The sequence below is a fragment of the Thamnophis elegans genome, chromosome 10, assembly GCF_009769535.1.
Source record: "Thamnophis elegans isolate rThaEle1 chromosome 10, rThaEle1.pri, whole genome shotgun sequence".
In the NCBI taxonomy this organism is placed as follows: Eukaryota; Metazoa; Chordata; class Lepidosauria; order Squamata; family Colubridae; genus Thamnophis; species Thamnophis elegans.
Genome location: NC_045550.1, coordinates 27,790,086 through 27,804,348, shown reverse-complemented (window position 1 = coordinate 27,804,348; position 14,263 = coordinate 27,790,086). Strand labels below are relative to the sequence as shown.

General features: G+C 43.8%; 1 protein-coding gene across 2 annotated transcripts in view; it reads left to right on the top strand.

The window, feature by feature from the left end:
- Positions 1–2,120: 2,120 nt before the first annotated feature.
- The window catches only part of UGGT1 (UDP-glucose glycoprotein glucosyltransferase 1), a 58,028-nt gene continuing 45,885 nt past the window's right edge, over positions 2,121–14,263 (top strand). Inside the window, exons 1-6 of one of the 2 annotated variants that reach the window (XM_032225240.1) lie at positions 2,121–2,267; positions 4,367–4,503; positions 4,838–4,920; positions 5,274–5,404; positions 11,297–11,409; positions 12,397–12,571. In XM_032225240.1, coding sequence (XP_032081131.1) covers positions 4,379–4,503; positions 4,838–4,920; positions 5,274–5,404; positions 11,297–11,409; positions 12,397–12,571 — 627 coding nt within the window. In that variant the 5' untranslated portion in view covers positions 2,121–2,267; positions 4,367–4,378. The remainder of the gene's footprint in view (positions 2,268–4,366; positions 4,504–4,837; positions 4,921–5,273; positions 5,405–11,296; positions 11,410–12,396; positions 12,572–14,263) is intronic. The other variant, XM_032225242.1, reaches the window with a different exon arrangement.

The following is a 14,263-nucleotide window of genomic DNA, read 5'->3' as shown; positions in this document are numbered from 1 at the left end:
TCCTAGAAGACGGCGGGAAACTGGCTTGCTGTCGGTCAGCCGGAAGGAAGATCGCACGCCCTTTTTAATTTTACGTTAGTTGGCGTCTCTTTTCCGAACGAGATAAAGCAAATGCAGCATTATCTTCTAACCTTCTGTGAAGTTTTTCTCCATACATAAAACAGTATTTGATGAGGAGCCGGACCTGCTCTATCGCGCGCGTATTAATACAAACATGTAAATACGCTGTTCAAGTAGCTATTGCTTGAACAATCGTTGCGATCTGCCAAATGTTACGTAGCAACGTTAAAAATATCTAGTGCAGCCTACAACTACTACGAGGATCCTGTAGCCATCGGAACAACTTGAAATCCCAGCTGAGTTGTGATGCTCAGGAATTTCAGACGCTTAATTCTTTCCTCTCCATTTTTAATCCCCTAACATTTACACACAATTATAAAGGAGCCTCGCATATGAAGTAGACTCCGGTGTCTGAAATAAATTGCATGTTGTGTGTTAACCCAAGAACAATTGTCAGTCTTGCTGTACTGATTAGCCAAATTATTTTTTTTAATCATGAAGATTAGCAGAATTTATCTGTTGTCATAGATCATGTTGAAGGATTGAAAGTGTTTCTTTACAATTTTAGGGTTTCAGAACATAACAAATTACATTTTTTTAAAATTTTCAAAGCTTTAGAGAAACTAGACATGAAAGATTTTCCAAAGGTTTTTCTACTGGTATTCCTCCCTGGTGCTGGGAAAAGGTTTAATAAGATTTGTATCTAAACTCAACCAGTATTAGAATATTACTCAAAAGCACTATGTAACAAAAATGATTCCAGCTTTACAAGCTGAAACAATTTCCTGTTCCAAATATATGGAAATCAAATATTTTGGTAGAGCAGGGGGGAGGGGTCAATCTCACGACCATGTCATGTGACATATTGCAACTTTCCCCCTTTGCTAAAATGGGGTGGATGTTGCCAGTGTGTGATGCATCTGACTCGCAGGCCACAAGCTTGACATGTCTGTGGTAGACATTCTAATTGTAGATGGAATGGTTTCTGACAGTAGGATTAGCATCTAAAAGTACTTACATTGTTCTGACATGAATGAAAGTCTTGCATAATCTAGCATGAATTAACACTAGAACCATTTTCTCAATTATAATATAGCGGCTCCCTATAAGCATAAGTTTTCCACTGCATTTATGAGATGTAATTTCGGGGATTCACATTGAAAGATCTGTTGAGTTATAACTAACCCCCTGCCTCTTACTCCGATTCCTTCCTATCTTATGAAAATAAAGGTTGAACTATATGGGAGAATGATCCTCAGAAAGTCATGCTTATTGGAGAAGTCAAAACAGGAAATGAATTATGGACAGAGCAATGTTGGCTTTCATGTAACCCCAGCCTAAAAACATAGAATCTACCCTCTGCTTTCATGTGCATTGCTAAAAAAAGTGTGAAAAGTGAAAGGGACTTTCATTTGTGAGAAAAGAAACTTAGGTAAGTTTGGCTAATAACTCAAAATGAAAATTATTCTCGCCGGCATTAAGTAATAATGCAATGCAATGCAATGCTCACGTTTCTGTTTTTTGAGATTTCTCCAGAAGATTAAACAAAGAAAGCAATTCCCATTAGTAATCAGTGAAAGAGATTATGCAATTTCCTTATTGGTAAATGTAAATGAGAATATATTCACAGGCAGAAAGGCAAAATAAGAATCCAGGATCCCGGAAGAACACGGCCGGTATTAGCAACACTTCAGCTACTTCACAAAAGAGAGACAAAACATTAAAAAAAAGGCCACGATATTTAATAACGAGAGGGCGGAAGCTAACTTCCCACCGTCTTCTGGCAAACCCGTAAGCTCTGCTTTTCCTCCCGAAGCCGTCTCCACCGAGAAGGGCAGCCAATCGTGATTGCTAGTGGTCGGAGACGCCAAGCCGCCTAGACCAATTAACATTTCTCTCTTTTTTTCCTCGACGTCTCGCGACACTTGAAGTAGACGCCGTACGGATCTCGAACTGCAATTCCCAAGGCTCTTTTCGCCACCAATGGTTCATCGGCTCAGCCAATGGCCGATTTCAACGAGGCAAAAGTCTCCCCACGGTGGGCGGGGCGCCCCGAGACCCAATCATTGCGAGGCAGAGGAGGGTGGTTTGTTGCAGCAGCGGAAGCCACGCTCCCGAGCGAGCCCCCATCGGTGTCAGTGCATGTCGTAGTGATTCTGGTGTTTGGGACGTTTCCGGAGGGATATCACCGCTCCTTAACGCAGCAGGTAAGGCAGTGGATCGAGGGAAGGGGCTGCCCTCGAGGATCGGCTCTGCCTCAATCAACCGTTACTGTCCTGCTAAACTTTACGCCAGCATTTCCCCCAGCCAGATGCTTTGGATTGTTTTCATACCGAATCCTCACGGTTACGTTGCGTGGGCATAAGGGAATCTGCAGTACAACATATCTGGTCTGTCACGCTCTGGGGGGGCGATCGCGTTAAGTTCAGCTATGCCCAATAACCTGCCGTCAGTTTTAGGCTGATCATGTGCCACCCAGCCGGTTTCCTTTTCCTGTATTTGCAAAGAGTAAGTGAAAGTGCCTCCTGGTTTTTGTGCTCGTGTCATGTAGTGTACTTAAGCAATCAGGACTTTTTTTTAAACTCTTGCTAGTTTGGCAGTTGGGAATGGAGCGTTAATGCAGGGAATGGAGCGTTAATGCATCGTCCGATCTTTTAACGAAATCAAAATGATCTGTGTCTTTTCTGTGGAAGGAATGAGAATCGGGAAAAGCCGAAGCGCTTCCATACTTTTTATGTGGGGCTGTAGAAGAAAAAACAGCAGAAATATCCGTGATGGGAATTTGCCATCTGGTGCTTTCGAATTGTTTTTGTGCCTACAACTTTGTGTTTATATATTTATTTACTGTATTAAATACATATGGCTGCCCATCTACTAGAACAGCGGTCACCAACCAGTGGTCTGTGGACCACTGGTGGTCCATGAGAAAATTTTGGTGGTTCGCAGAAAAAAATATTTGCATTTTTATATTGCACTAAATACTATTTATCTTTTAAAAAATCATATTAGTGGTCCGCAGGATTTAAAATTATGAATTTACTGGTCCCTGAGGTTTGAAAGGTTGGTGACCCCTGTACTAGAAGGAACTCTAGGAGGCTAACAAATGCACAAAACAAAATACAGTTATAAAGACTATTTGACTGCAAATGCACTGATGCTCTGATAAAACTCACATCCATATTCAACCACATCATGCCAACTCCATCAACTGCCTCACGCCCTGACCTCTTTATCTGGGGAAAAGGCAGTAGGGTTGTGCATCTCTAGTGGGACTGGGGGGGAGGGGCTTTATTATAAGGCAAGGGCCATGACAGAGAAGGTATATTTCTGGTTCCACCACAAAACTGCATTCGACTAAAGCGCGCTCGACGAAACCGCGTACCTGACGTCATCACAGCGCGACGAAAAAAGCACGCTGTGAACGCTAAAGCTAAAATTAACCCCTAAACCTAAACCTAACCCCCCTAAACCTAACCCTAAACCTAACCCTAAACCTAACCCTTAACCTAACCCTTAACCTAACCCTAACCCTAACCCTAAACCTAACCCTTACCTTAACTTGAATCGGCTTGCTTTCAAAGCGCTTTTTAAAGCGCCCTTTTTTCTCCGCGGTCGCTGTTGTTGCGCTGCTGCTGATGTCAGCGACGCGGTTTAATCGGGCGCGCTTTAGTGGACCGCGGTTTTGTCGTGCCACGATATTTCTGAGGTTCCCACCAAGTGACACTGTTTCATCAACAGTGCTCTAGTTGTATCATACAATACTTCATATCCTGCAGTGCCTTTGAACACCAGGGGGACCATCCATGCATAGAAAGTCTTCATAGCCACAATCCAATCTGAAAATGCTGTTGCTTTTTTATTCCAAAGTGTGTCTAAGAATTTGTCAAACTGGACCAGAACTTCAGAAACCATCCCCAATTTCCTCTGGAACTCTACTGGGTTCAACTTTAATAAATCCCTACCTTATGTGACCAACATTTAAAGATAATAATTATCTGACACATAAGGAGGGCACCAGACTGGTTATTCCTAATCTGTAATTTAAATCAAGATCAGGATTCTCAATTGTCTAAGTGTTACTGGACTTTCTTCGATGAAATAGTTAGTAGACAGCATAGTTAGTAGACAGGAATAGTGGATATTGCAATTTCTGTACCATAGATTTTATTATAATTAAATCTGTCCTAGAAGTGCTTTTAATTTTGGTATAGAAGTCTAATAATCATAGCAAGCCTTCTTACTATTGGTGAGTGGTTTACATTTCTTAAGGACTGCATTTTAAATATTCGTATTTTCACTTTTTTAGTGTTTTTTTAAGATGGGGACTGTAACTGCACTTATTGGAATTTGGATGACCTTCTCCCTAGCTGAAGCACATTCAAAAGCTGTTACAACATCCTTAACTACTAAGTGGTTTTCCACACCTCTGTTACTTGAAGCAAGGTAAAAATGTTAACAGTGTCTTTTTTCCTCTGAAACATTTTATGTGTATATATAAAATCTCATTTATTCATGTTATGGTCTTGTATGTCATAATAGTATTATTATATGTTGCTGTGTGTTGGATGGTCTTAGAAAGTTGATGAATCAATATATAATTTGAGTATTGTAAATATATGCAGGTAAGCTAAGAGCACTGGTTTGCTTAAAAATGCCCATTGAATTCATAACAAAATAACATTTGAATCAACGTCTTCTAAATTGCAGTGTTTTTTTGGTTTTTAAAATTTAATTGATAAAGTACTATCTTTTTTAAATGAGACTATTTTTTCCCCAGTGAATTTTTAGCAGAAGAAGATAACGAGAAATTCTGGAATTTTGTTGAGACTTGCCAAAACTTTCAGTCATCTAATCATGATGGTAATTGTTTTTATCCTTATTTGTTTTGTTAAGGTAGTTAAATATATTATTTAGCCTAGAAGATTTTTTTTTAAATTAAATATCTTCATTACAACTGCAGAATATTATGTTTTAATATTCGTAATTGGAAGATCAGACTGTTCTGCAATCAGATATGGATGGCAGTGATATTAGGCCTGTCTTAATTATTAATGGAGTCTTTATTTGTTTTATGTTATGATTTTGCATTTTACTCTAGGCAATTGTATTCCTTATTGGAAGAAGCTGGATTGTAAAATCAACTGAAACAATTATGTTTGAAATCCTTCTTGTGTTTCCCTGAAAACTAAACAATGTATCTTGTTCATTGACAGGTACTGATTATTCCTCTTACAATGCAGTGCTGCAAGCTGCTTCCCAAAATCTCTCACCTTTGCAGCAGAACTTGTTGAAGTTTGTTTTGTCTTTACGCTCCTATTCAGCTACAGTTCAAGCGTTTCAACAGGTTAGACAAAACATTGGAAACTTTATGATGTATATTTTCTTTTAAGCAATAATAATTAATAGAAAAATAATAGGTTGCTTTTCCTTTTAACCTATCGGGACATACCGTATTTTCACCCATATAACCCGCGGGTTATATGCGTTTTTTACATGCACAGCGCCCCCCCCTGCGGGGTATAAAAGTGGGCGGGGTATACGTAAAATATTTTACACAGATTAACTAAAGGGAGAGCTTGGGACCACCACTTTCCTCGCGGCAGTGGGCTGGCTCGGCGGCTCGGGCTCCTTTTCTCCCTTTTCCTGCTTGGGTTTCGGGACGCCTTCGTGAAAACCCCACCCCTGGCTATGGGCGAAGCGACCAGGAAGAAGCAGGAGGTGAGAGGAAGCCCGGATTCTGCAGCCCCTCACCTTCTCTGGGCTTGGAAGTCCGGCAGGAAGGGAAGGGGAGCAGGCGGCGGTGCGGCTGTGGCTCCGTTTTCACACACACACACACCCCTCCCTTCTTCTGCTTTGCTCTGTGAAAGGGCTTCACTGCCGAAGCATTTTGGTTTAAAAAAAAAAACACCGTCCCTTTCTCTCTCCAGTTAACAGGGCCAACCCAAGTGGTGCATTTTATCTGGGAGACGCCACGCAACGAGGGAATCTCCTTTTGGGGGGGGTGTGAGACGCTGACAGAAAAAGGGCAAGCAGTGGCCGTGTGAGGCGGCCTTGAGAGCTCCAAACGACCTACCGTACTGGCTGGCGAGGTTAGTTCTCTAAAGGCCGTTGAAAGCTCCGGGGAAACCCCTTTTTCCGCCCTCGGAGCCCCCGGTGCTTCCTCAACCCCCCCACACTTTTTCCTCTTTGGTTCACCCCACCCCCGCCCTCAAGGGCCCGGGACTCTGGGAAAGTGTGCAGCTGGGGGGCTGGGGAGGAGAGAGCGTCCACCGTTCCTCACGGGAGGCACTTCGAGCCCCGCCGTATCTGAGAGGCTCTTAGTCGTCGGTGTGGGAGAGGAGAGAAAGGTTAAAATGTTTTTGAAACATAAAAAGAATCCTTTGTGGGCAAACTTAAAGCTGCTGGGCTGCACGGGCTTGCTGTAAATTGAGGGCATGTTTTGCCTTTATTTATTTTGCCGCCTCCCCTTCCCTTCCTCGGAGGGGAACGCTCGGAGCAAAAGGGACCCCCGCCTCGTTAAAGCCGCATCCGACGCTTCACCTACAAACGATCCCGATTCTCCCGCGTCCTTCCTTCCTTCCCTCCCTTCAATGTACCGTACTCTTCCTATAAAGAGAAGGGAAGCGTGAACAAACTCCGGGCAGGAGATGGGCTCGCGTAGAGGTACCAGAAGTTTAACCATTTCACCTAAGCCACAGCTCGTCCTCTCTTGGGACAGCCTTCCGCCGACATTAAAACGATGCGTGAACTTGCGAAAAACTGTGGCAGGCACGGAAGGGAGGGAGGGAGCGAAAAAAGAAGCGAGAAACGGATATTTTCTCCCTCTCGTGAAGGGGGGAGGATCTGGTGCTTTCCGGCTCGGGCTCCTTTTCTCCCTTTTCCTGCTTGGGTTTCGGGACGCCTTCGTGAAAACCCCACCCCTGGCTATGGGCGAAGCGACCAGGAAGAAGCAGGAGGTGGGAGGAAGCCCGGATTCTGCAGCCCCTCGCCTTCTCTGGGCTTGGAAGTCCGGCAGGAAGGGAAGGGGAGCAGGCGGCGGCGCGGCTGTGGCTCCGTTTTCACACACACACACACCCCTCCCTTCTTCTGCTTTGTTCTGTGAAAGGGCTTCACTGCCGAAGCATTTTGGTTTAAAAAAAAAACACCGTCCCTTTCTCTCTCCAGTTAACAGGGCCAACCCAAGTGGTGCATTTTATCTGGGAGACGACACACACACACACACACACACGACACGTGCGGCAGGAGGAGCGGCGTCCTCCGCGCTCTCGGCTGCCACAAACGCCACGCAACGAGGGAATCTCCTTTTGGGGGGGGTGAGGCGCTGACAGAAAAAGGGCAAGCAGTGGCCGTGTGAGGCGGCCTTGAGAGCTCCAAACGACCTACCGTACTCCGTTTTCACACACACACACACCCCTCCCTTCTTCTGCTTTGCTCTGTGAAAGGGCTTCACTGCCGAAGCATTTTGGTTTAAAAAAAAAAAAACACCGTCCCTTTCTCTCTCCAGTTAACAGGGCCAACCCAATCCCGCGTCCTTCCTTCCCTCCCTTCAGAGCGAGGAAGCGGCAGCTCGTCCTCTCTTGGGACAACTTGCGAAAAACTGGAGGGAGGGAGCGAAAAAAGAAACGCGAAACGGATATTTTCTCCCTCTCGTGAAGGGGGGGGGATCTGGTGCTTTCTCCGCTCGGCGACTAAGAGCCTCTCAGATACGGCAGGGCTCGAAGTGCCTCCCGTGAGGAACGGTAGATGCTCTCTCGCCTGCCAGAAGGGAGCAAAAAAATAACAAAGGAGCGGAGAAAGCACCAGATCCTCCCCCCTTCACGAGAGGGAGAAATCCGTTTCTGGCTTCTTTTTTTGCTCCCTTCTGGCGAAGGGGGGAGGGATCTGGTGCTTTCTCCGCTCGGCGACTAAGAGCCTCTCAGATACGGCAGTGCCTCCCGTGAGGAACGGTAGATGCTCTCTTTTTTTGCTCCCTTCTGGCAGGCGAGAGAGCATCTACCGTTCCTCACGGGAGGCACTTCGAGCCCTGCCGTATCTGAGAGGCTCTTAATCGCCGAGCGGAGAAAGCACCAGATCCCCCCCCCTTCACGAGAGGGAGAAATCCGTTTCTGGCTTCTTTTTTTGCTCCCTTCTGGCGAAGGGGGGAGGGATCTGGTGCTTTCTCCGCTCCTTTGTTATTTTTTTGCTCCCTTCTGGCAGGCGAGAGAGCATCTACCGTTCCTCACAGGAGGCACTTCGAGCCCCGCCGTATCTGAGAGGCTCTTAGTCGCCGAGCGGAGAAAGCACCAGATCCCCCCCCTTCACGAGAGGGAGAAAATATCCGTTTCTCGTTTCTTTTTTCGCTCCCTCCCTCCAGTTTTTCGCAAGTTGTCCCAAGAGAGGACGAGCTGCCGCTTCCTCGCTCTGAAGGGAGGGAAGGAAGGATGCGGGATTGAGTTGGCCCTGTTAACTGGAGAGAGAAAGGGACGGTGTTTTTTTTTTTAAACCAAAATGCTTCGGCAGTGAAGCCCTTTCACAGAGCAAAGCAGAAGAAGGGAGGGGTGTGTGTGTGTGAAAACGGAGTATGGTAGGTCGTTTGGAGCTCTCAAGGCCGCCTCACACGGCCACTGCTTGCCCTTTTTCTGTCAGCGCCTCACCCCCCCCCCAAAAGGAGATTCCCTCGTTGCGTGGCGTTTGTGGCAGCCGAGAGCGCGGAGGACGCCGCTCCTCCTGCCGCACGTGTCGTGTGTGTGTGTGTGTGTGTGTGTCGTCTCCCAGATAAAATGCACCACTTGGGTTGGCCCTGTTAACTGGAGAGAGAAAGGGACGGTGTTTTTTTTTTTAAACCAAAATGCTTCGGCAGTGAAGCCCTTTCACAGAACAAAGCAGAAGAAGGGAGGTGTGTGTGTGTGTGTGTGAAAACGGAGCCACAGCCGCGCCGCCGCCTGCTCCCCTTCCCTTTCTGCCGGACTTCCAAGCCCAGAGAAGGCGAGGGGCTGCAGAATCCGGGCTTCCTCCCACCTCCTGCTTCTTCCTGGTCGCTTCGCCCATAGCCAGGGGTGGGGTTTTCACGAAGGCGTCCCGAAACCCAAGCAGGAAAAGGGAGAAAAGGAGCCCGAGCCGGAAAGCACCAGATCCTCCCCCCTTCACGAGAGGGAGAAAATATCCGTTTCTCGCTTCTTTTTTCGCTCCCTCCCTCCCTTCCGTGCCTGCCACAGTTTTTCGCAAGTTCACGCATCGTTTTAATGTCGGCGGAAGGCTGTCCCAAGAGAGGACGAGCTGTGGCTTAGGTGAAACGGTTAAACTTCTGGTACCTCTACGCGAGCCCATCTCCTGCCCGGAGTTTGTTCACGCTTCCCTTCTCTTTATAGGAAGAGTACGGTACATTGAAGGGAGGGAAGGAAGGAAGGACGCGGGAGAATCGGGATCGTTTGTAGGTGAAGCGTCGGATGCGGCTTTAACGAGGCGGGGGTCCCTTTTGCTCCGAGCGTTCCCCTCCGAGGAAGGGAAGGGGAGGCGGCAAAATAAATAAAGGCAAAACATGCCCTCAATTTACAGCAAGCCCGTGCAGCCCAGCAGCTTTAAGTTTGCCCACAAAGGATTCTTTTTATGTTTCAAAAACATTTTAACCTTTCTCTCCTCTCCCACACCGACGACTAAGAGCCTCTCAGATACGGCGGGGCTCGAAGTGCCTCCCGTGAGGAACGGTGGACGCTCTCTCCTCCCCAGCCCCCCAGCTGCACACTTTCCCAGAGTCCTGGGCCCTTGAGGGCGGGGGTGGGGTGAACCAAAGAGGAAAAAGTGTGGGGGGGTTGAGGAAGCACCGGGGGCTCCGAGGGCGGAAAAAGGGGTTTCCCCGGAGCTTTCAACGGCCTTTAGAGAACTAACCTCGCCAGCCAGTACGGTAGGTCGTTTGGAGCTCTCAAGGCCGCCTCACACGGCCACTGCTTGCCCTTTTTCTGTCAGCGTCTCACACCCCCCCCAAAAGGAGATTCCCTCGTTGCGTGGCGTCTCCCAGATAAAATGCACCACTTGGGTTGGCCCTGTTAACTGGAGAGAGAAAGGGACGGTGTTTTTTTTTTAAAACCAAAATGCTTTGGCAGTGAAGCCCTTTCACAGAGCAAAGCAGAAGAAGGGAGGGGTGTGTGTGTGTGTGAAAACGGAGCCACAGCCGCACCGCCGCCTGCTCCCCTTCCCTTCCTGCCGGACTTCCAAGCCCAGAGAAGGTGAGGGGCTGCAGAATCCGGGCTTCCTCTCACCTCCTGCTTCTTCCTGGTCGCTTCGCCCATAGCCAGGGGTGGGGTTTTCACGAAGGCGTCCCGAAACCCAAGCATTTTTTTTTCTATTGAATTTCAAGATCTCTCCCTTGAGTTGATTTCCTCCAACCCCTCCCCAGCTCGCCCAGGCTTTCTCCTCCGATTGGTTTTAATGGGTAGGTCCGATGGAATAGCGCTAATGTAATGTTTGCCGATGGCTTACTCGTTGCGGGTTATATAAGTGGGCGGGGTATACGGGAAACATTTTACACGATCTTGAAAATCTGCAGGTTATTCACGTGGGCGGGTTATTTGCGTGGGCGGGTTATATGGGTGAAAATACGGTAACTTAAAGTTGCCCCTCACGATTAAAATTGATTAAATTAATCATCATCAAATTTGGTGTTATCCTAATAGCTATTCTCTATCCTTCCATTTTGTTTCTGATCCAAAAATAAGGTTGTAATTAATACTGTAAAATTATTGCATGGAAATCTCCTGTTTAGATGGGAACAGTTAAAATTGCAAAAGCAAATAACTCCTTTTTAAAATCTTTCTTACTGACTGCCATTCTTACCATGAACAGTATACATGAAAACAAAACAAATTTGCAAGGAGAAAAAAAGTGCTAAAAGAGATAGAAGAGAACAATTGAAATTATTATAAGACTGTTCCCTGTTTTTCATATAGCTTAGTGATTATTTCCTCAATTGTAAATTAAGTGGCAATTTCTTTGTGGGATGTATATCTGGAAAGGTTGGAGAAGTTAATTTCCACATTACTTGCTTGTATCTATCTGGACTGAAAGCAGAACAATTATGAAAAAGTTCTTATTTAAGTTATTACTGCTCAAAATTATTCCTTTTCACTAGTTAGTTTTATTGATCAAATTATGCTATGGAGATGAATCCAATAAGATACCATAAGACTAAGGTCCCATTGCTCTGATTTTGATGAGATGGAAGCTGTCATCATTTTATTAAAACAGATACATTTTAATACAGATAGCCGCTGATGAGCCTGCACCAGAACAATGCAATGCATTCTTTGTTGTTCATGGAGAGAAGACTTGTGAAGCCGACAGGCTTGGAACACTCATACAGACTGCATCCAAAAGGTTGTTTTGTTTTTTTGCCAAGATATCCTAAAGACCTCATTTGTTAATGAAGAGATTTTACTAAATGTCATCTTTTTGAAGATTTTATTTCTGGAGAATATGTAAGCCCTGATAAAACCTTCTTGCTCCTTTTAAATAATTCAATATTACTTGGAAAATGTGGAGGTGATCTTAAAGGGAATGGATATTTATCTGTGATTTCAGGATTACTGCACCAGTGAGAGCGTTTTGATCTTTTTTTTAATCTAAGAAATGGAAATAATTTTTAAAATTTAACATGAGGATTTCTGAAGATTGATTAGAAAAGAAGAATAGGAGAATTATTGAAATAATAGGTGGGAGTTCCCACCCTCTTTATACAGGTCTTGACTGAAATAAGCATTTAATTTGATATGCGAAGAAGCAAGCAAATAAAAGCTTTTCTTCAAAGTCCACATTTGTAAACCTCAGTCTGCTTGACTTAGCAAGCAAAGGCCTTAATTTTCTTTTCCTTATATTTTATTATTGTGATGGCTTTCACATTTAGTGATTGATAGTATTCTTTCAGATATAATTATTAATAAAATAACATTTTGGGTTAATTTGGATCAAAGTATAATTTAAAGAAAGTGTAGGCCTTGTCCATTCAATTTTGTCTGTTCATTAGGTTGGAGCTAAGGTTCTCATAAATGGTATTTCTCCTGTTTTCTTCTGAAAATATCCATCGTAATAGGAGTATACATATTTCCAAAGACAGTAAAATCTATGTCATTTGGAGTATTAATTATGCCTTCTTATTTCAGAAAACAACAATAAGTTTCATGTGTGTATGAATTGAAAGTTTATGTGTCTCACTTTGATTAAATATTGGATGACAATCAAGTAACCTTTATATACTGTTCTTGTGTCTCTGGCGCCTGATTTAATAAAGCACTGCTTTTATTTATTTATTTATTTATTTATTTATTTATTTATTTATTTATTTATTTATTTATTTTCTTGCTCCAGGCCAAAACCTTTTATGTTCAAAGGGGACCACAAGTACCCAGGATCAAACTCTGAAAGTCCTATTGTAATCATGTATGCTGAGATTGGCTCAAAGCAGTTCTCTGAATTTCACAGACTTCTTGTATCAAAAGCCATTGCAGGAGAAATCAACTACATTCTTAGACATTATGTTGCTGTAAGTTCTAATACAATCGTACAGAGCAATATGCATTGTTTATAAATGTTTTATCTTTATTGCATTCTAGTCTAAAATTGAAAGTGCTGATTTTTTGTCTAAAGACTTTTATGAAATCATAATAATTGCTCATACTGTTGCATAGTTCTGTGGTTTTCTTTCACTATATATTTCCAAAGAATTTTGCAAAATGCTTCATGATACTTTTATTAGTCATGGATGGCATAGTGGTAGCTAACTGTATAATTGAGAGAAAATTAAATTGAAAAGATTATTGTATTGCATTCTCATCAATCTGGATGTAGTTATTGCTTAGATATCCAGAAGATTCAATTCATAGTTTTCTACTTTTAACATTTACTAATGATTTAAGAGGTAAAGATTTTGAGATGATCCAAAATCAGATACAGCAACTAATACCATACAAAATAAAAAATTGAAATAAAATGATCTTGATAAGTCAAGAAAGGTTCAGAAAAGGCAGTTAAAATGATTAGAGAATCCAAGAGAGACAGAATGTTTAGCTTTGAGAAAATGATAGGTATGATCCGAGCCGAGGTGGCGCAGTGGTTAGAGTGCAGTACTGCAGCCACTTCAGCTGACTGTTAGCTGCAGTTCGGCGGGTCAAATCTCACCGGCTCAGGGTTGACTCAGCCTTCCATCCTTCCGAGGTGGGTAAAATGAGGACCCAGACTGTGGGGGCAATATGCTGACTCTGTAAACCGCTTAGAGAGGGCTGAAAGCCTATGAAGCGGTATATAAGTTTAACTGCTATTGCTATTGCTATGATAATACTTTTTATATTCCTGAAAGTATGTCATGGAGAACAGTTTAAGCTGTTTTCACTTCTCTAGCAAGCAACACACAAAACAATGGCTTAATCTTACAAAAAAATATAATCCCCTTGAATTTTAGGAAAAACCTCACAATTGCAAGACTACTTTGCAGTGGAATCATTCCAGAGTGTTAACTTGCCATCTAAAAGTGAATACCATTGTAATCAAAAGCATCACAATACTTTGTCTAGAATAATATTTTGTTCCAATTCTTTTTTTACATTTTGGACTTGCTGGAGAGTATCATGATATGATTTTTAAATAAGTAGATTGTTCCCTCCTATTCAAAGCAGGGGTGAAATCTCCTTACATTCGCTACCGGTTCACAAATGTGAGCGTATGCATCACTTCTGAGCATTCGCAGGACCTTCTGCGTCTGCACAGAGCGTCAAAAATGGACGTGGTGATGTCTGGGCAGGTGGGCGGAGCCTGCTACCGAGTGCTTGTGCAAAGGTAAGTAGCACAGTGAGGGGGGGAATTAGCTGTGCTACACGATTTATATTAGCTAGAAAGCAGGAAATCCTGCTTTCTAGCTAATATAAATCGCGTGTCACAGCTGATCGTCGGAAATACTGGTTCACTTGAACCGGTAGAATTTTTTTACTACCGTTTCAGACGAACTGGTCCAATCTGGTAGCATTTCACCCCTGATCCAAAGGCACTTTCAAGAAAACAAGAGATATCCTACTGCAGGTTGTTATGCAGAGGCCATAATTCTCCTTTGATCAATGAACGTTCTAATTTGTGAATTATCTAATTTAAATATAGTTGGATAATATAACTCATAGTCTTGCAAAGTTGTAAAAAATAATCTAGGAAATGTTTTGTTGGACAATATTCATGTGATTTTACTTTT